This window comes from Myotis daubentonii, chromosome 1, assembly GCF_963259705.1.
Source record: "Myotis daubentonii chromosome 1, mMyoDau2.1, whole genome shotgun sequence".
Classification (NCBI taxonomy): Eukaryota; Metazoa; Chordata; class Mammalia; order Chiroptera; family Vespertilionidae; genus Myotis; species Myotis daubentonii.
This window is the reverse complement of record NC_081840.1, coordinates 21,193,951-21,216,277: the sequence shown is the minus strand read 5'-3', so window position 1 is coordinate 21,216,277 and position 22,327 is coordinate 21,193,951. Positions and strand designations below refer to the sequence as shown.

At 46.6% G+C, this 22,327-nt stretch overlaps 1 protein-coding gene across 24 annotated transcripts in view; it reads left to right on the top strand.

The window, feature by feature from the left end:
* Positions 1–22,327, top strand: part of TTLL5 (tubulin tyrosine ligase like 5) — a 264,490-nt gene that overhangs the window by 131,396 nt on the left and 110,767 nt on the right. For all 24 annotated transcript variants that reach the window (XM_059689876.1, XM_059689822.1, XM_059689866.1 and 21 more), the window contains one exon: positions 13,411–13,556. In XM_059689876.1, the coding sequence (XP_059545859.1) occupies positions 13,411–13,556 (146 nt within the window). The remainder of the gene's footprint in view (positions 1–13,410; positions 13,557–22,327) is intronic.

Here is a 22,327-nt window from a genome sequence, read left to right as displayed (position 1 = left end):
GGGATGTCCACTTGACAGCGGGGAGCAGGCCTAGCTGCAGTCGGACATCCTTAGCGCTGCTGAGGAGGCGGGAGAGGCTCCCACCACCACCGCTGTACTGGCAGCCATCAGCCTGGCTTGTGGCTGAGCAGAGCTCCCCATGTGGGAGCACACTGACCACCAGGGGGCAGCTCCTGCATTGAGTGTCTGCCCCCTGGTGGTCAGTGTGTGTCATAGTGACCAGTGATTCCCAGTCACTCTGCTGTTAGGGTCAATTTGCATATTACCCTTTTATTATATAGGACTAGGGGCCCGGTGCATGAAATTCATGCACTGGGTGGGTGGGGGGGTGTCCCTCAGCCCAGCCTGCCCCCTCTCACATACTGGGAGCCCTCAGGCGTTGACCCCCATCACCCTCCAATAGCAGGATCGGCCCCTTGCCCAGGCCTGACACCTCTCCCAGAGGTGTCAGGCCTGGGCAGGGGACCCTCATTTCCTCCCATCACTGGTTCTGCCCCCAGCCCAGGCCTGATGCCTCTGGCCCAGGCATCAGGCCTGGGCAGGGGACCCCCAGACCCCTCCGATTGCTGGCTCTGCCCCTGGCCCAGGCCTGATACCTCTGGCCCAGGATTCAAGCCTGGGCAAGGGACCCCCCCCACTTCCCCCCCATCACCGGCTCCGCCCTTGCCCAAGCCTGACGCCTCCGCCAGAGGTGTCAGGCTTGGACAGGGGACCCCCATCTCCCCTCATCACTGGCTCTGACCCCCGCCCAGGCCTGATGCCTCTGGCCCAGGAATCATGCCTGGGCAGGGGACCCCCATCTCCCTCTGATCACTTGCTCCACCCCCCTGCCCAAGCCTGATGCCTCTGACCCAGGCTTCAGGCCTGGGCAAGGGGACCATCATATTCCCCCAGTCCCCGGCTCCGCCCCCCACCCAGGCCTGATGCCTCTGGCCCAGGCATCAGGCCGGGGCAGGGGACCCCCAGCCCCCTCCGATTGCTGGCTCCGCCCCCTGCCCAGGCCTGATGCCTCGGCCAGAGGAGTTGACCCTCATCACCCTCCGATCGCCGATCACCAGATCGGCCCCTTGTCCAGGCCTGAGGCCTCCGGCAGAGGTGTCAGGCTTGGGCAGGGGACCCCTAGCTCCCCGCGGTTGCAGGCTCCGCCCCTGCCCAGGCCTAACGCTTCTGGCTGAGGCATTAGGCCTGGGCAGCGGGGACCATCAGCTCCCCGCGATCTCCCGTTCTGCCCCTGCCCAGGCCTAACACCTCTGGCCGAGGCATTGGGCCTGGGCAGGGGACCCCCAGCTCCCCGCGATCTCACGCTCTGCCCCTGCTCAGGCCTAACACCTCTGGCCCAGGTGTTAGGCCTGGGCAGGGGACCCCCAGCTCTCCGCGGTTGCAGGCTCCGCCCCTGCCCAGGCCTAACGCCTCTGGCCGAGGCGTCCGGCCCAGGCAGCGGGGACCTGCAGCGGCAGCGCCGCCGCCATCGCGCGGGTTCTGCCCCTGCCCCCGCAGGACGCCTCTGGCTGAGGCGTCTGGCCTGGGCAGCAGGGACCCGCAGCTGCAGCGGCCCCGCGATCGCGGGCTCTGCTTTAGGCCCAGGCAAGGGACCCCTAGCTCCCGGGACTGCCAGCTTCGACCGTGCCCAGCTCCCATCGCTGGCTCCACCCCTACTTCCTGCTATCACTGGCCAGGGTGGCAAAGGCGCCCGATTCTCCAATCATGGCTGGGGGGCAGGGCCGCCTTTGCCCTGCCTCCCGGCTCTTAGCTCCCCCCTGGGTTTCCGATCACTGTCAGTGGCAGGGGGCTTCTTCCTGCTTTCCCTTTCGCCTCCCTGCATTGTGCCTACATATGCAAATTAACCACCATCTTTGTTGGTGGTTAACCGCCATCTTAGTTGGCAGTTAATTTGCATATCGCCCTGATTAGCCAATGAAAAGGGTAGTGGTTGTACGCCAATTACCATGTTTCTCTTTTATTAGTGTAGATAGAGGCCTGGTGCACAGGTGGGGGCCGGCTGGTTTGCCCTGAAGGGTGTCCCAGATCAGGGTGGGGGTCCCACTGGGGTGCCTGGCCAGCCTGGGTGAGGGACTGAGGGCCGTTTTCAGACTGGCCACATCCCCTTCAGGATGGGGGTCCCTGCTAGGGGTGCCTGGCCAGCCTGGGTAAGGGGCTGACGGCCGTTTTCAGACTGGCCACATCCCCTTCAGAGTGGGGGTCCCTGCTGGGGTGCCTGGCCAGCCTGAGTGGGTGGCTGATGGCTGTTTGCAGGCTGGCCACAGCCCCTTCAGGGTAGGGTCCCCGCTGGGGTTCCTGGCCAGCCTGGGTGAGGGGCTGATGGTTGTTTGTAGGCTGGCCAAGCCCCCCAGTGGGGACCCTCACCCCATGAAGGTATGGCCATCCTGGGTGAGGAGCTGATGGCTGTTTGCAGGCTGGCCACAGCCCCCAGCCACCCAAGCTCTCAGTGGAGGCTGGCTGGAAGCAGGTATCTGGGATTTATTTAGCTTCTATAATTGAAGCTTTGTTGCCTTTTGTGGAGGCCACAGCTGGCCAGAGCAGGTGGGAAGCTTGGCTTCCTCCATCGCTGGGGCAACCAAGCCTCCTACTTGCTTCAGCTCCGTGGCTGCTGGCCGCCATCTTGGTTGGGTTAATTTGCATACAGTTGCTCTGATTGGCTGGTGGGCATGGCTTGGGCATAGGGAAGGTACAGTCAATTAGCATCTTTGTCTTTTATTAGTGTAGATGATGGCAATTCTTTCTAACCTTCTCCTAGCACTTGGTAGGTACTTAACACATGCAAGCTAAATTGAAAAGAATTTTTCTGTATTTTGTCGGTTTTTATATTTTTTTAAACGATTGCTCTCCATTTTAAAAATTGATGAGACCATACCTGCCCTTCATAAAAAAGCAGCTGACATTAGTTGAATGTCTACTTTAGTTATAGGCACTGTGCCAAGCACTTCGTAAGTATTCTCTCTTTAACCATATGAGGTACATATTTTTTTTTTATAGACGAAGAAATTAGAAGCTTAGAGATTAAGTGACTGCTATGGTCACAAAATGGAAAGTGACTGATCCAGATTCAAATCCAGGTCTGTCTGACTCCCTGCTCTTTCCCTTTGTGCGTTTCTGCCTCTTCCTGTTTGAATAAGGACTCTCATTAGACTAAAATGACTGAGCTTAGCACTGAGAGCCTGTGGTCCCTGTGACATTACCCGGAGTTGTAGCCATGTCAGTGCTTGAGCCTGCAGAGAGGACAGTATGAATGCAAATTTAGACAAATTTGTATTCATGTCAGTCCAAATGCTTCTTAACCTTTCTGGAGTCAGAGATCCCTTTGAGAACTGAATGAAAACTGTATTCTTTCTCCTGAAAAAAAATGTACACTCAAACTTAGAAATTTGCATTAATTTCAAATGGTTTATAGAAATTATCCCAACTAGGTTCCTATTGGTGCCCAATAAACCCAGGGTCTGCAAGAACCTCTCAAAACTTTTAGGTCAGATATGGCTATTAATATTAATGATTTGGCCCAAAATGATTGTTCCAAATTTATAGTCATCCTTGCTTCACACATCTTACCTAATAATAGACAAACATGTAAATTGACCATCCCTCCGCTACACTCACCAGCCAATCAGGAGTGTATGCAAATTAACCCAACAAAGATGGTGGTTAATTTGCATACGCAGGCGCGGAGTGAAGACTGAAGGCTCCGGCCAGAGCAGCGAAGACTGAAGGCTGAAGAGGCTTCGCTTCTCCACTGCAGCCGGAGCGAAGGCCTGGGTCCCGGGTGCCGGAGGAAAACCAGTGCCGGCAGCCAGGGGAAGGAAGGCCTATTGCATGAATCTCTTCGTGCAACGGGCCTCTAGTTTTATATATTTAGTGATATGTTCCCCACCAGGCTATCTTCAGTGCTCAAAAGAATGCCACTCATAGAGTAGGTGTCTGATAAATATTTGTTGAATTAATGAAATAATCTTTTGAAACCTCATCTCTGGGCCTCATCAGACAAGAATTATCTAAGATTTTTATTGACTATGCTAGAATGAGGAAATTGCTTCTGTGTCAAGAAAGGTAAAGTCATGTGAAAATCTGCAGGCCCAGTTAGAGGAGGGTTTTTGTCACTACATTTATAAACAAACCACTTTTAAAGAAATGTGGGATTCTGTGGTTTGCTATGAGTGAAGTCTTGTCCCTAAGGGACTGATAGTACCTGGGTACATAGAGGCAGATGCTGGCTGACAGTTGAGCTGGTGAGTTCTCAAGGAGTCCTGCTGGATACCAGCATCCCACTTTTTTCATTAACCCGTGGTGGTGTTTTTCAAGTATCTACTAAAGCCTCGCCATCTTTAGATGTCAGTATGTTTGGTTTGGGGGCTTAAAGCGGGGGCTGGACATTACTGCACACACAGTCATTAAATTCAGATTCAGAGAACTGTGGCTGGAACCCAGGATTCCATCGTCACCATCTTGAGGTTGAGGAGAAGATGCCCAGAGGGGATCCTTCAAGTGAAAGCCTTCTTTAATTACTGTCAGATTTTTGGTTCTAAACTCCTGAGTGGAACCCCGAGCTTTTAGTGACTTGGGCATATGATGCAATGTCTCCTTTTGCCCTCCAAGCCTCAGACCTAGACTGAAGCACTGGGGCCATCTAGTCATCCTCCTGGGGTGCCTTCCCCCCAGACCCTCCCCTAATCTTGATCCTCAAAACCACTTTACTGTTGAAGACAAGTATGGAAAGACACAGCTAAGGAAAGGTGCCTTTTCTCAGGGGGCCCTAGAGCAAAGCGGCTTCAGCTTCCCACTCTTTGACCTTCTCTCTCTTAAGGGGCAGGCAGCCCCTTCTTCACCCGCTACATGGGAAAATGGAATCCAAAAGACGGCCGATCCAAAAAGAAAACGTGAACAATGAGCACACGAACTCGAGTGAATATATTGTATTACAGATGCAGTTCTCCGGCTCCAAGGCCCAGCACTCTGCCTTAGCCCAGGCGGGAAATGAGGGGAGACCAGCCGTAATACTAGTATGTCCTCATCCCGGCCTTATTACCTCTCGCCAGACTTGGGATTCTCAACTGCCTGCCCAAATTCTGATGCAGCGCTACTCTCAGAACCCTGAGCAAGCTTACTGTTGGCCTATAGATGAAGGACAGAATCTTTAGCGTGGTGCGCAAAGACCTCTCCGAGCTGTTTGTCTGCCTCTTCCTCTCTTCTGCTCTAGGCTTTTGCCAAATTACTAGTAGACTGCTTTTTGTTTCTCAGATCTTCTTCCTGCTTATTTGTTTTTGCATTACTTAACGATTTTTCTTGCCAGGTAGGAACTGCTGTCCTCACTCCCTCCCCCAACATCTCCTACCTATCCTCCCAGGCCCAGCTCAGACGCCTTCTTTGAATTTCCTTAGCACTTTCTTTATGGCACTTACATTCTGGAGGCCTCGTATGTTGCTGTTTGTCTGGGTGAACACAAATTCCTTTGTGGCTTTAGAGCAGGGGCCACAGTTGAATCTGTATATACCCCTAAGGTTTACCCAAGGCCTTGCCTGTGATAGGCAATGCAGCGAATATTTATCAAATCATCTGAGGTTGGGACTGTTTTGATCACGTAGGACCCCAGCATTTCTAGAGCATGCCAACTAGAGCAACAGTGATCTAGGTTAGGCCTGGCCCTGGTCCTCTTTAGATACCAAGAGGTTATGTATCTGGGTGGGTGGTGGTATATTCTGGGAAGCCATCGGGGCAATACCATCATATTTTAATTATAGCACTGGCAGCAGCACTACTTTTAGCAAACAGCAGTAACAAGCAATAACACTTGGGCGGGCCAGCCGCCGGAACTTGGCTCCCTCTCTGTTTCTCCTACCCTCTTTTCAATCCATCACCTGTATTTATTCCCGCTGTAATTTAAACACCTGTCTAGATGGAATGCGTGCAATGTGTCCCTACCCCACACATTCAGATATTTGCTCACCTGCCTTATTCGGAAGGCTGGCTCTAAAATAAACAGTGTTTTGGTATTAAAAGAAAAAAATGCACTGAGGTCACTGTGGAAATGGACATGGAGAAAGGCGCAGGAGCGGAGCCTGTGGGTGAGCCGCTCCAGGGGAGTGGGAGCAGCGGAGGAAGCGGAGGAGGACAGCCAGGAGTGAAGCACCTGCCTGAGCGCTGGGTCGAGGTGGGATCCGTGACTGGGCTTTCCCACCGGCAGTCACTCACTCAGCTGACCAGCTACAGAAAGGCAGGGGTGGAAGGATGTTTAACAAGCTGAGTGTTTTTAGGCTTAAATGTTTTGGTTTATTTTTAATGACCACTGTTTCTCATGTCAGCATAACAAGTAACCTTGGACTACATATATATTTTTTTTCAATCCTCACCCAAAGATATGTTTCATTGATTTTTAGAGAGAGAGGGGAAAAAACATTGATGTGCGAGAGAAACATCCATCGGTTGCCTCCCATAGGGTCCCTGACCGGGAATCAAACCTGCAACCTAGGTATGTGCCCTGACCGGGAATTGAACCTGCAACTTTTTGGTGTATGGGACAGCACTCCAACCCGCTGAGCCAACTGGCCAGGCAGACTTGGAATATTTTGAAGCTTGTTCTAAATTATCTTACCCACTTTTGTATCTTTGGCATATTAAAGTTACTCATATTAATGTTTGTGCATACAAACAACGTTGAGAAATAGTAAAACCGTAACGTCCCTCGTAGAATTATTTTCTCTACTCCTTCCCCTTGATTGTTTTCTGTCTTGCTCCTCACCCCATCAGGGCATTCCCGGCAGATTTTGGAAGATCCCTGAGCTTTAGGGAGGAGAACTGTTGAGTGGTTCCTCTTTTCTGTTTTCTCCTTTCGTTTCTAGCATCGCCCCACCCCACCCCACAATAAGTGCTTCTCAAACGTTAAGACGCATGTGAATTATACGTGGATCTTGTCAAATGCAGTTTTTCATTCACTGGGGCTGAGGCTGGACTGAGTCTGTGTTTTTAGCGAGCTCCCAGGTAATACAGATGTTGCTGGTCCACAGGTGAAATTTTAAGTTCTAGGCTCAGTGGTTCCAAGCAGTGGGAGTAACAGTGGTTAAAACCTAATGAACAAAATAAACTGATAAACAAAATAGTTCCAGAGACATAGACGCATGGACTACTAGACAGATGAATCTCAGAGGGAAGAGGGGTGAGGTGGGAAGAGATTAATCAAAGAACTTATATGCATGTATGCATAATGCATGGACACAGATAATAGTGCAGAGAAGGCCTGGGTGGGGTACGGGAACAGGGTGAAGAAAAAAACAGCTACAAGATTCAGGAGATATTGCAGGGGGCCGACTAGGAGTTGAAACTAGTGGCTGACATGTAATAATTTTTTATTCTTGAGCAAGTTATTTTGCCTCTCAATCTCAATTTTCCCATCTATAAGTGAGGGAAATAATTATACCTACGAGAGTTGTCTTGGAGATAAAATGAGTATGTATAGCTTAGAACAATGCCTGGCAAAAACAAAGTGTCCATTAAACGTAACCATCGTTAGTGCTCCCATGGCTTGGTTATTATTATTACTGTTATTGCAGTGAACCCGGAAGGTTTCATATTTGCATAAATATTGATTATGGTAGAACATTTTAGAGATCCAAACACAGAATTGAAGGTTCTTATATGTGTGTCCTGCCTTTTGCACATAAAGCTGTTTATATCTATTATCAATAAGGCATGTTTTTTAGTCATGGTTTCAGTCCTTGAAATGGGTTTTAGTTAATGATCTCATCTGTTTCCCAGACCCTTTTGTGACCAAAAGCATGAATCCATGAGTTGCCAGCCTATTTAGTGGCATGGACTCTGGTTATTAGCCCAGAGAAGCCACTGGCCCAGTGGCTGTGACTCCACCCTAATAGACTAATGCTCCTAACAGAAATGCTGAGCCACCCCTTTTGTGACGGATGCCGTATCTTTATGTGCTGTAAGCCTCATTTTGTTTAATATTCTTTAGTAGTGAAATGTTGATCATCATTGCGAACCAGGTATATATAAGTGCCATTTTTCACTTTCTCTTCATCTGATCAAAGCTGGTTTTGTTATGTTACCTCGGGAAATATACTAGTAGATGGACAGAGAAGCAGGTGTCGCCTGGTGACAGCCATATTCATCCTCCCTTTGCCCCGCTAGGGAAGAAGCCTTCGGGTGTGAACCCTAATTGGCTTGTTCAGTTTATTAAGGCCTGGTCAGTGCTGGGAGATTTGCCCTGCCCTTCCGTCTTCCCTAGTCAACACAAGGTGCTTGTAGGGCCACATTCGATGCTTGAGTCCATTTTAGTTCAGTGAGTCATGCCGCTGCTCTTACAAAGCTGAATGGAAGGGCCAAAGGCTTTCTTAACTTATTCAATCTAGAGATAATTGTTTTCGGACCAAACCTCAGCAGTACATAAATCTGTATACATAAGATTCAGCCAGATCTAGTTGAGATTCTAGAGCTGTGTTGTCTCTTAAGGTAGCCAATAGTTGTATGTGGTTTTTCTAAATTTAAGATGTATAAAGTCACCCTGGCCAGGTGGTTCAGTTGGTTGGAGCATCATCCCGCACACCAAAAAGGTTGCGTGTTCGATTCCCCGTCAGGGCACATACCTAGTTGCAAGTTTGATCCTCCCTACAGGAGGCAACCAATGAATGTTTCTCCCTTGCATCGATGTTTCTCTCTCTCTCTTCCTCTCTCACTGAAATCAATAAAAACTTATCCTGAGGTGAGGATTACAATTTTTTAAAGTTATATAAAGTTTAAAATCTTGTTCTTCAATCATACCAGCCACATTTCAAATACATAATAGCCACATGTGGCTAGTGGCTACGGTATCGGACAGTGCAGATTATAGAGCATTTCCATCATCACAATTCATTCTGTTGGCTAGCACTGTTTTAGGAATTAAAAATAAGTTTTTATCTCCCTTGTCACTTCTGATCGATTGGTGATGGCTTGTCTGAAGGACTGGGTCAAGGAGATTCTAAGAGAGCCCCAAATTATTTGATTCTTTATTAGCAACTATGTCCTAGGAAAACAGAGCTGGATGAAGTTGGGGTAATTATGACATAAATGCTGAGTGTCTCCTAGACAAAACCACAGAAGGAAGAATAGAATATTAAGAGGGGCAGGTTGTTATTACTTAATAGAGACAGGTTATTATTATTTTTTTTTTTTTGCAGGAATCCTTTGGCAAGAAAGATGAAAAGCTTTGAAAGTTTTCTTATTCCTTGTATAATCTCTCATTTGAGTAGTGGTCACTTTTGCTATTTCTAAAAATAGATGAACAATGATGCTTTGCTTTTGTGTAGAAGGCAGTCATAGTGGCTCCCAATTCTTGATTTATCCATGAAATAAGGAATAGATGTTACATGGAAAAACCCACCAAGAGCCCAAAATTAGTTTTGTGTTCATGCCACCTTCACTACACCTGCTAAGAAACACTGACTGATAATGTTTTTTTCTTTGCTTTACTTATTTAATATCCTCTGGTGAAGGGTAATACGTGGGAGATAAAATTTATAGGGAAGAAAGAAAAGCTGGTATAATAGTTTGGTGTAATCATTCCCTATATAACCTCTGTTTTCAGAATTTGAGGTCTGTATCGGGATATTTTAAAAATCTACAATAGTTAAGGGTAACTAGTTACAAAACTAGAAAATGATTGTAACCAGTTCTGCAACTGTTAGGTGACCTTGACCAGGTTACTTACATGCCTTCTCTGAGCCTTAGTCTCTCCATCTTTGAGAGGGAGTCTAGCACTGTCTACCTCCTTGAGCAGTGGGTAAGGGGTGAGATATGAAACCTCACTCCTGAGTGCCTGACACTACTGCTGTAAGAACACAAACCTTAAACCACATTACTTGGCCAAAGTATACCAAGTGCCCTTGGAGAACATTCTCTGCTAATCTTAGTAGGTATGTGACTTTATCTAATTGTTTGCCCTCTCTCCATTTTAGTTTCCTCCTTTTATAATACTGAAGTAGAGCCTACTTCAAAGGGCTCGCTCAGAGTTAAATGGGATAATGCATGTCAAGATAATGCAAGGACACCTAGGACATGGCACACCGTGAGCTTTCAGGAACTCTTAGCTATTATGGTGAAATGATGCCTAAATGAGGGGCAGCTTTGCCAAAAGAGAGAAGATTTACCAAATCTGAAGTCTCTTCTCATTCACATTCACTCATCTCCAAACTATACAGTTTATACTTAAACATGGTAAAGTGTGTACATTTTTATTTTATTGCTGTTTCACTATAAATTATGAATAAGCCTCTTTTATTAGTTTTTTTGGCACAACTGATTGAGATAGTAGTTGGAGATGCTGTTATCACAAAGACCTTTCTCACTTTGTAGAACTTTTACAAGCCGCATGCTCATGTCTAATTAGGCAGGCCTGGTGCTTCAGGGCCGGAAGGAGGGGGCTCAGTGCTGGCCAGGAGTGAGTGCAATCCTGCAGGGAGTCTGTTTGAATGTCTGAGAACCTGGCCTGTGTTGTCTCTGTGGTACAGGAGAAGGCCAGGCTCTTCAACGGTACCAGGTGCCAGAGGTGACTGCCATAACCTGCCACTGTATCTTCCCTGTCCTCAGTTAGTGGGTATCTTTCTTCTTCCCCCTGGTAGCAGCAGAAGGGAGTCAGAATGGACAAGCCAAGGTTGGCTCCTGGGTCCACAGTGGAGGGTGCAGCCCGAGTGTCCTGTACCCCAGTCTCTATAGACCCCTGAAATCACTCCTGACCTATGGAAAATAGCTTTTTCCCAATAAAAAATATTTGGGTCCTTTGGTGTGAAGACACAGGCCTAGGAAATTTTTACTTAAAGAATCTGTAACCAGGAATGAAGCAGTATACTGTTGCTGAAAATAACTTTTTCTTTCAGAATTTTAAGATTTTTTAAAACCCCGGTATATTTTTATTTGTCAACTAGAGGCCCTGTGCACGAATTCGTGCATGGGAGGGGTCCCTCGGCCGATTGGGGCCCTCTGGCCCAGTCCCAATCAGCCAGACCCCAGCAGCAAGCTAACCTACCAGTCAGAGCGTCTGCCCCCTGGTGGTCAGTGCACATCATAGCAACTGGTCGCTTTTATTATATAGGATGTCAAAATTATTAGCTTCTTAGGACATCTTATAGAAAAACACTTTTTTAAACGTACTTCTCATTATGTCACTATTCCCTAGTGTGTCATACTCAGCTGTGTCCTGCATTCAGCTGTGTCCCCTCTCTTTTCAGCATCCCCTGTGGATCTTACACTGAAATGCTTCTCAAACTATCCTCTGAATTTCTCATAGCGAATTAAAATTTTTCTTTGGGGTTCTAACAGTAATAACATGGCCAGTATAGGAAACTTGGAAAATATAGGTAAGTGTAAAGAAGAAAATAAGTCACCATTCAGAAATAGATGCTATTTATGAATTGGATTTTTATTTCTGGTCCTTCATGAGTATGTATCTGTACATGTGTATGTTTAATAAAATTTGGATCTGCTCTCTATACAGTTTCATATTGTAAAAAAAAATCAGCATGTTGCTATATTTTTCAAAAAAATTCTAATGGATACAGAATATTTCCTCATATGGGTAGGGTAAAATATATGTAAAATACTGTTAGCCGTTAATATCTTCTCCTTTTACAGTATTAAAATCAATGCTTGTTTTCAAAATCTGTTCACAGTACAGTACAGTAGAAGAATACAGGCATTGCCCTAACTGGTTTGGCTCAGTGGATAGAGCGTCAGCCTGCGGACCGAAAGGTCCCAGGTTCGATTCCAGTCAAGGGCATGTACCTTGGTTGCGGCACATCCCCAGTAGGGAGTGTGCAGAAGGCAGCTGATCGATGTTTCTCTCTCATCGATGTTTCTAACTCTCTATCCCTCTCCCTTCCTCTCTGTAACAAATCAATAAAATATATTAAAAAAAAAAAAAAGAATACAGGCATTGGAGTTCCAAAGATCATGGTTCAGATCCCAGTTCTATCATTTTTCTCTAGGCGTCAGAGCTATCCTAGGCCTCAATTTCCTTCTTTGTAAAATGGAGATGATAATAGTACTTACAACAGAATTATGGCAATTGAAATGAGATGCATATAGTGCGCTCATTTGTACAGAGCTGACACATTAAACAGTAACTGCTATTATAACATTCACTGTCATTGATCATATGCAGTTGTTTTGAGCATAGTTCCCAGAAGTTAGATTGTAGCATCAAAGTGTACAAATATTTTAATAATACTTTTAATAATATATTGCCATATTTATTTCTAGAAAGATTCTACCAGTTTATAGTCACATAAATAGTGTAGGCACCTGTATAATATCACTCCTTGCCATTATTAGATGCTATGTTTTTTATTATTACTATAACACACAAAAGAGGTAATATAATTTGCAGTTTTTGGTTGCCAGGGGAAGTGACTAGTTTTAAATGTTCAATTAGCGAATAAGTTTTCTTCGTAAATTGTTTATTACAGTCAATGCCCATTTTGCTAGTGACTGCATCTTTTTTCTTTCTAAAGCAACAAGTCCTTTGTATTTCATAATAAAAAGTATTATTTATAACTAAACTTCATTGAGCATTTAGGACTTCCAAATGAGGACACAAGACCCAGAAAGACTAAGTAGTTTGCCTAGTTTCTCAGAACCTTGCCTGTCACAAAGTAAATAATACAAATTCTTGCTGTTTTTATTATTCACCTTTTTATTTTACAGCAAGTAGGACAGTATAGTGCTTTGCACATGGTAGGAGCAAAATAAATACTTGTTAATTTTTTTTTTTTAACTATAACTCTGAGCTTATATAATCAGGATTTGGGGGTTTCTTTTTTTCTTTTTAAATCCTCACCCAAGCAGTGAGGATATTTTTTCTATTGATTTTTTTCTTTATTTAATTTTATTGAATTGATTGGGGTGACATTTGTCAACATGAACATACAGGTTTCATGTGTGCGTTTCTATGTTACAAGATCTGTATATTACACCATGTGCCCACCATCCAGAGTCATCCATTGATTTTTTAAATTTTTTTTAGAGAGAGAGGAAAGGAGGAGGGGAGGGGAGAGAGAAACATAGATGTGACAGAAACACATTGATTGATTGCTTCCCACACACGCCCCAACAGGGGGTGGGGGATTGGACCTGCAAACCAGGTACATGCCCTTGACCAGGAATGGAACCCATGCCCTCTGGTGCACAGGCCAACGCTCTAACCACTGAGGAACTCCGGCCAGGGCCGTACTTACATTGACACTAGCCACCCTCACTTCTGCTCTGGGATGTGTGCGAGGCCAGCCTTGATGGGACCTTTGTCACGGCAGCTTCGGCTTCATTGTCAGCGTCTCCTGCCTTGGCCTTGATTCTTCCTGTGTGTTTTTAATGATACTTTTCTAAAACTGTAAAATCAGATTATCTCCCTCACTTCACTTCTAGGTATCAAACCTGAATTTGACGAGCGGCATCATAAACAGAAGCAGTGCTTCAACTCCCCCCACCCTTCGGCCTGTCATCAGTCCTAGCGGCCCGACATGGTCAGAACCCCAAGCTCCTGAGAGCCACCCCACCCCTCCTGGAAGCAGGTACGTGAGAACCGGGGAGCTAATATTTGGGTCGCACAGGGATGGCCTGGTCAGGAGCCAGCCAGTTTCACCTTGAGCTCCTGCATAGACACTGGTAAGAGGGCCTTTCCCTGCTGTCCCAGTCCCACGGCACTTGAATATAGGGCCTCATTTCACCTGTTGGACAGTTTGTGGGCAAAGCAAATGAAAAGGAAGTATCTGATACAGTTCCATAAATTCACTTCTGGGTGAAAGAGCAAGAATTTATATTGTGTTTAATCCCTGCCTATTGTCGACATTTTCATGTATTGACTTTTTAAAAAACTATTGTTGAAAGTATCACCAATGTCACCTCTTTTTTTACCTCCACTGACCCCTTCCACCTTGCCCCCACCCCCCTCCCCAGGCCTTCCCTGCACTGTTATTTGCCCATGGGCTGTGCAAATATAAATTCTTTGTTTAATCTCTTCCTGTTACACCTCCCCCCCCCCCTTCTGAAATAAGTCAGTCTGTTGCATGTTTCAGTGTCTCTGGATCTGTTTTGTTCATCAATTTATTTTCTTCATTAGATTCCACATATAACTCAAATCATGTGAAACTTTTGACATTTTCTCTTCATCTCCTTATTCTTTTTTATACCTTGTAATCCATTGTATTTCAGTAACTTTGGACTCTTTTCTTTTGACGGACATTTTTTTCATCTAGGTTCTTTAATTAAACTCAAAACAGCCTTCCTGGTCAATTTGCATTTGGGAAGTTGGAAGGAAATTTCCTTTATATAGTTGAGAGAAGTGGCAGAGGATAAAATCCAGATAGGTTCTGGCCATAAAGCAACTTCTGAATTACAAAAGAAACCACTCTCTTGAATTCTAGTCTCAATCCATATTTTAAGTCCCCTAGTACATCTTGCTTTAGTGGCTATTAAATAAGGCTCTGATTTCATCTATCCATGAGTCAAATGAGCTAGAGGGGGATGTGACTATTGCAAGGAAGTATTCTCATTAGCTGAGATATCGTTCTCTCCAAATAAAGAAGCTCTATCCCAGGTGTTCCACCAAGCCTCCACCTCCTTGCCAGTGCTCCCAGCCTCTGCCAGCCAGCCTTCTCTCTTTAAAAAATAAATAAATAAATGTGTGTGTGTGTGTGTGTGTGTGTGTATGTGTATAATATGATTTCAGAGAAGAAGGGAGAGAGAGTTAGAAACATCAATAATGAGAGAGAATCATTGATTGGCTGCCTCCTGCACGCCCCCTACTGGGAATCGAGCCTGCAACCCAGGCATGTGCCCTGACTGGGAATCGAACCATGACCTCCTGGTTCATAGGTCAGTGCTCAACCATTGAGCCAGCCGAGCCAGCCAGCCTTCTGTTTAATGCTGCCTTGCCCCAAAGTTGGCAGGGGAGACCAAAAACTTGAGCCTGGCAGAAATACCTGATTGTTGTTAAAGTATGTTGGTGTTAGAACTGTTTCTTAAGGAACTAATTTGGGAAACAGGTTCTGCCCAGGAAACAACATAAATATAAACACATGACATCATGCTCTGGTCCAGTGTATTTTACACTAGTAATCACAGTGGTCAAGAGTGAAAAGAATCCTCTCAATTGAGAGTTACAGAGTTGAAGACTGAACAGCAAGACTTTTCAAGCCAGGCATCCTCCCACACAGTTCTCTTCCCAGGAGGAGCCTGTCATTGGTGACTTACAGCCGATAGTAAACAATTCCGAAGACGTAAGTCGTACGAAAGAAATTCTGTTTATACTATAGAGCTTGCTTTTCCATATAAAATATTTCCAAATATTCCATTTCCATTTTACAATCAGAGCCTTATTTCTATGGAAAACATTTCCACTGCAATCTCAGATATATTATCAATAGGATAAGGCTGCAGCCGTTTTCTATAAACAAAATGTCAAAACTACACATTTTGGAGAAGTAGAGTTTGAGTGTTAGTTACAGATGGAATGAGGGAATTTTTTAAATAAGGAGAGCCTTCTCTTGGTGTAGCACCTGTTAATGCAGAGGCAGAACGACGAAGGGATCTGTCAGGGTCAGAGCCAGGATTTCGAGGCCAGCTCTGTGCGCGGCCTTCGCCCAGCCTGACTGCTCCTGAGCTGTGGCAGAATGTCACGTCGTACAATCATCTCAGAGCCACCGGTGCCAGAAAGTAACCCCCACAAAGTCCCCTTCCTTGTGGTGTTAGTTGTACCTGCAACAGTCCTCTCTTCATCTGTTCTTCAAGCTTAAGGGCCAATTTTTAGCTCCCACTCCCGTCCAGGGTAGGCCTGGGAGATCTTCCTCTGCCCCCAGGTAACCTCTGGTTGCCAGGACAGCCTGGAGGCTAGGTTGGGAGTTCTGGCTCCAGGTGGCATTCCCAGAGGTACCCACCCTAAAACAGCCCTAAGAGAATTCTCAGAGATTCCTCCAGACCTGGCTGTGAAGTGGGCTACAGCAGGCATTCTTCGTACCATGCCCCGATTTCTAATTTTACTTGGTAAGTCACTGTCTTATGATTATGTATTTAGTCTCTTGTTGTTCCTCCCTTGGTAGTAACTAAGTTTCATGAATATGGGACTGAGTTCTATTACTGGTTCTATTACTTACATAGAGAGGTGAGTTCTATTACTGGTTCTATTACTTACATAGAGAGGTGAGTTCTATTACTGGTTCTATTACTTACATAGAGAGGTGAGTTCTATTACTGGTTTTGACACTAAGTGACCCTACACTATTCATTTAATGTTTTCTTTAGGGAAGCGTCCGTACAGATAAACTGGCCTGTTTTGAGAGCTTTTAGATTGCCCTTCAAGCACTTTGATCTCCCTAGAAGTGGGTGCTAAGAAAGTAAGAGGCACTCTTACTTGTTCCTCTACAATAGCAACAGTGGATTCCAGCGCCGATACACTCTGATAACTCACTGAACTGGGCTGTCCTGTAAACAGTAACACGATGTAAAGAGAACCAATCGCTGGCTGCACTTTTCATCAGGATTCAGTGACTTGGTAGCCACAGGAATGAAAACTGGTGACTCACGAGAACTCTGCAAATAGTGTTATTTTTCATTTCCCTGCGGTGTTGCTATTGTTCTCAATTTTATGGATCACACAAGTTTTCACCAGACAACCTTGTTCTTCCCCCGCTTTCTGAAACCATCCCAAATGTAGCCTCAGGGCTGTCGTCTCCCATTGGGTCAGTGTGAGCTCAGCCCAGCTCCTCAAATCCCTCGGTTCCTTTGGTCTGTCTGGAGTCCCTGCTCAAGCTTTGTTGTGGGGAGGAAGGCAAAGAGCCCATGACTTGCCCAGACAGTCTGAGGCCTGGCCATGTAGCTTGCAGTTCCCTAGACACTCTGGAGTTGGACTTGACCAGCCATTCCTCTGTTGTTACTTTTCAGAGGTAATAAGTGAGATTAATTGCAGGCTACTCTCCAGAAGAGAAAGTAGTCAGGGCCAAATACAGTCACATGTTGAGAAGCCTGAGGTGTGCCTCCGAGCAAGGCCGATTTAGAATTATACAATAGGGCCTCCGGGATGCAGGTACTAGTGGTCATGACCTCTTTTTTCTTAAAGGGATCCATTCGGTTTCTGAATGCTGATACCTGGGTATTTAATAAGCTTTTATTTAGCCAATGAGATGGGTAGGATTTTTCAGCTGCCTTTCAGTGATCCATTTTCTGGGCACATGGGGAGTTGTTAGGAGCTGAGGATCCATACACAGCGGTGTCTTCTCATTATTTCCAGCCTCGCATGGAATTGAACCACGTAGGGAGGAGCACTTCTAGGTGGGGAGCACTCAGTGGTTGCATGGTGCATCTTTCTTTGTGAGACCTAGAAGGGTTACTGTAAAGTCTTGGCTGCTGCTTGGAATGATTTGGGAAGGACGGGGCCTCAGACGGCTTGGCAGGAACCTGAGGCCCTGTTTTTTTCCAGCCCAGCCCTTCCTTGTAGATGGAGCTGTCAGGGAATCCCACGAATGTCTGGCTTCTGCCCCTTTGTATGTTTTTCCAGCATTTGTCATTGAATTATTTTTATCCACCTCTGGCTTTTTCAAACACGCAACCTGAGGATTTGTCTATTCCTCGATATTAAAGGTGGGGGAGGTCGAAAGCTCACTCGTGAGTTTGTTCCTCCTTGTGGTGACAGGGCAAGACGTGTGGGCATGTGCTGCTTGGCCTGGCCAGCCCACCTCAAGGGAGCAGATGTGCATCGGCCCTTTAAGTTCCATACTGGGGAATGGGGTACAATGAAGCACCAAACCTTGGAAATTTGGGCCATATTTTGTGTCACCCTGTCCTCTACCCCCTTGCTCCTCAGTAATCCTATCTAATAATAGACAAACATGGTAATTAACCGTACCTCCAACATGCTTCCCATTGGCTAATCAGGGCAATATGCAAATTAACTGCCAACCAAGATGGCGACCGGCAGCCAGGCAGCTGAAGCGAACAGGAGGCTTGGTTGCTCCAGTGAAGGAGGAAGCCAAGGTTCCCTGCCTGCCACTGCTGGACTCTGAGCTTGCACACTAAGAAACAATGTTGCAATTATAGAAGCTAAACAAACCCCATGCTTTCAGCCAGCCGGCCAAGCTGGAGTTGCAACAGTGTTTCAATTATAGAAGCCAAACAAACTCAGATACCTGCTTTCAGCAGCCGAGGTCTCAGAGCTGGAGCCGAGCCTCAGAGCTAAAGCCGGCTCTCAGCTCCAGTGACAGCCATAGAAGGTAAATAAATCCCAGAATAAAAAAGAAAAAGAAAAAAATGAGAGGTTGGGAGCTTCAGTCACCCACCAGCCTGAAAACGGCCCTCAGCCCCTCACCCAGACTGGCCAGGCACCCCAGTGGGGACCCCCACCCTGAAGGGGGTGTGACCAGCTGCAAACAGCTATCATCCCCTCATCCAGGCTGGCCAGGCACCCAAGCAGGACCCCCACCCTGATCCAGGACACCCTTCATGGCAAACCAGCCGGCCCCCACCCGTGCACCAGGCCTATATCCTATATAGTAAAAGGTAATATGCCTCCCAGCACCGGGATCAGCGGAGCCGCGAGGCCTCCTGGCACCAGGATCAGCAGAGCCTCCCAGCACCAGGATCAGGGGAGCAGCAAGGCCTCCCAGCACCGGGATCAGCGGAGCCACGAGGCCTCCTCGCCCCTAGAGCAGCGTGACAGGGCAGCGCCCAAACCCCCTGATTGCCCTGCGGCTCTGTATGTGACAGGGGGCGGGGCCACAACCTCCCTATCCACCCTGCTCTGTTCCTGACAGGAAGGTGCCCCAACCCCCCCATCGGCCCTGCCCTGAGTGTGACAGGGGGAGTGCCCCAACCCCCTGATAGGCCCTGCTCTGTGGCAGGGGGCAGCGCCCCAACCCCCTGATCTGCCCTGCTCTGTGTGTGACAGGGGGCGGTGCCCCAACTCCCCTATCAGCCCTACTCTGTGCGTGACAGGGGGGAGCTCCCCAACCCCCTGATGGGCCCTGCTCTGTGCGTGACAGGGGGTAGTACCTCAACCCCCTGATCGGCCCTGCTCTGTGCGTGACGGGGTGGCACCGCAACCTCCCCATCAACCCTGCCTTGAGTGTGACAGGGGACGGCGCCCCAACTCCCCAATCGGCCCTACCCTGAGCGTGACTGGGGCTGGCATCACAACCTCCCAATCCGCCCTGCTCTGTGCATGACAGGGGGCGGCGCCCCAACTCCCCAATCGGCCCTGCTCTGAGCCCGACCAGGGGCTGCACCTAGGGATTGGGCCTGCCCTCTGCCACCCGGGAGCAGGCCTAAGCCAGCAGGTTGTTATCTCCCAAGGAGTCCCAGACTGTGAGAGGGCACAAGTGGGGCTGAGGGACACCACCACCACCACCAACCCACCCCCGCCAGTGCACAAATTTTTGTGCACCAGGCCTCTAGTAAATTATAAAGAACCTAATACCCTGTTTTACATAATTTCCAAGGAGAAGTTTTTTCAAAGATTCTGATTCTAGTTTAGCTAATACTTATCTCCCTTCCCTTAGATTATTTCTTACAAATGCTGCTGGAGATTCACATTTCCTACTTCCCATCTTTCATTCTCAATTAGTCCTAAAAAAACATTGAGTTTATTTTCTTTAAAAAATATATTCTATTCATTTTCTATGTGTCAGGCATTATGTTAGATGCCAGGGAGTAGTGATAAAACACAGTAGGCCCTAACTGGTTTGGCTCAGTGGATAGAGCGTCGGCCTGTGGACTCAAGGGTCTCATGTTCGATTCTGGTCAAGGGCATGTACCTTGGTTGCCGGCACATCCCCAGTGGGGGGTGTGCAGGAGGCAGCTGATCAATGTTTCTCTCTCATCGATGTTTCTAACTCTCTATTCCTCTCCCTTCCTCTCTGTAAAAATCAATAAAATATATTTTTTAAAAAAACAAAAAACACAGTAGTTCCAGATCTCCCAGTTTACTGTCCAGGAAGCATCTTCAACGTTTTCCGCAGAATGCTGGTTGCTGGGTAAGGTCTAAAAGACAAGACATGGCCCTCGCTGGTTTGGCTCAGTGGATAGAGCATTGGTCCCCGGACTGAAGGGTCCTGGGTTCGATTCCAGTCCAGGGCATGTACCTCAATTGCAGGTTTGATCCCCGGTCAGGGCGCATCCCAGTCGAGGCAAGTGCGGGAGGCAACCAATTGATGTGTCTCTGTCATGTCAATGTTTCTCTCTTTCTGTTTCTCCCCCTCCCTTCCATTCTCTCTAAAAATCAATGGAAAAATATACTCAGGTGAGGATTAACAAAAAATAAAATAAAAGTAAAAGACAAGACATGGTGTTTGATCACCAGTGGGGAGAAGGAGCCACATACATGTGAGACAATTAGCAGTGTTGGGAGACATATCAAAGATTTCTATTTTATGGTACAGACAATTAGAAGAAAGAGCATCAAGAAGAGTATATAAGGATTCAATCCATCACATGCTACAACATGGATGAACCTCAAGGACAGTTGTTAATTGAAATAAGCTAGTTACAAACGGACAAATACTATGATTCCACTCACATGAAGTATGTAAAATAGTCAAAATCATAGCAACAGAAAGTAGAAAGGTGGTTGCCAAGGGCTAGGGGAAGAGAGGAGAAGAAATTCGTGTTTAATGGCTACTGAGTTTGAATCTTGCAACATGAAAAATTTCTAGAGATCTGTTGCACATCAGTGTGACTATACTTAACACTACTCAACTAAAAAATTGTACAGTTGGTTAGGAATAAATAAGAATAAAATGGTTAAGATGGTAAATTTTAAAGTTTTGCTTTTTTTTACCACAATAAAAAAAGAAGAGGGAGGAATAATGTATGGTTGTAAGAAAGAGCAACAAAAATTATTTAGTGGCCAAAATGGTAAGGTTTTGCTTCCACCTCTGCCTCCATTGAAGGGAATTACTCAAAACATAGTCCTTTATAGGAAAGGAGGCCATCAGTCCCCTTAGGAAGATGGCATGGCGTAGTGGAAAGAGAAGGGACTTTAGGGTCAGACAGATCTGGGTTTGCCTTACTGAGTATGTGACCTTGGACAAGTTACTTAGCTTCTTTGAGCCATCTGCTTAAAATACAAATAATATCTATATCATTAAGGAATTAAAAGATTTGAATTGTGTATGTGAAGGTAGCCAGTAGAGAGCATGATTTCAGTATAGGTTCCGAGAGAGAGAGAAAGAGAGAGAGAGAGAGGGAGATTGAAATTGGACCTGCCTGGGCTGCGGGACTGCTGCACCACTTATTCTAGTTCAGAGGAAGCTGGCCCTCACCGAGGGCTTGTGCTCCTGGAGCGGGATTCCAGAGGTGTGGCCTCTCCAGCTGTCGAAGGGCAGGCATCAGAGGAGGCCAACAGGAGACTCTTCCTTCTTCTTTGACTCTTTTGTTGAGGGATGACTTTTTTCTGCTCAATAGGCCCTTGCTCTGCACTATCTTCTCTGAATGTTGAAATTTCCGTTGTAGCTTGGTGTCCCAGCCAGTAAACACTCATATTTTCCATCTATCCTGGGGGTCGAGCTTTGGGAGAGTTTTTCTCTGGAGGAGTTTGGAGCTTACAATTTTGTACTTTATCCTGTTATATAAACAACATTCTCTCGCCAAAGAGCATAATCACAAAAAGAAACCACTTGTGGCGGGGTTCGGGGGGTGGGGGCCTAAAAAAAAAAAGCAACTTGTGTTCAGAGTTCTGTAGAAGTAATAGTCACTCCTTATTCTTCCTTTTTTCTCATAAAATAATGTTTACCTGACCCTCCTCCTCCTGAGTCCTAGCTCCCACCAGTCCTTCCCCCTGAGTAAGAAGTTTCTCTGGCCACGAGTGATAAAGGCCTGCACTTCTATCTGAAATTCCTCTGCTGCTTTTCTCACTCGGCCAGACACATAGCTCTCAGGGGTTGTGCTCTGTGTCAGTCCAAGCTCCGTGACAGGGTCTGCAATCCTCATTCGCCATGAGAGCTGAGTGCCCATGGGCGTGTGTGCCAAGGCCAGAACGACTGGGCTGCTGCCTACTGAAGGCATGTGGGTAAGCTTGGGAAATGTGTTGACGACAGCCGGCTGGCCATCCTACCAGGGCCTAGGCTCAGGAGTGAGAGAAAGGGATCTTTGCTTATCTGCAGTCAAAATAAAATGCAGCTTGCTTTGTGCTGTGCCAGTGTTGGGTTTTCCAGTTCAGTTTGCCTCCCTCTCCCTGCCCCCTCCCCCAATGTATTACATTTCCTTAGGATTCTCTCTTTCTCTCTCTCTCTCTCTCTCTCTCTCTCTCTCTCTCTCTCTCTCACACACACACACACACACACACACACACACAGTC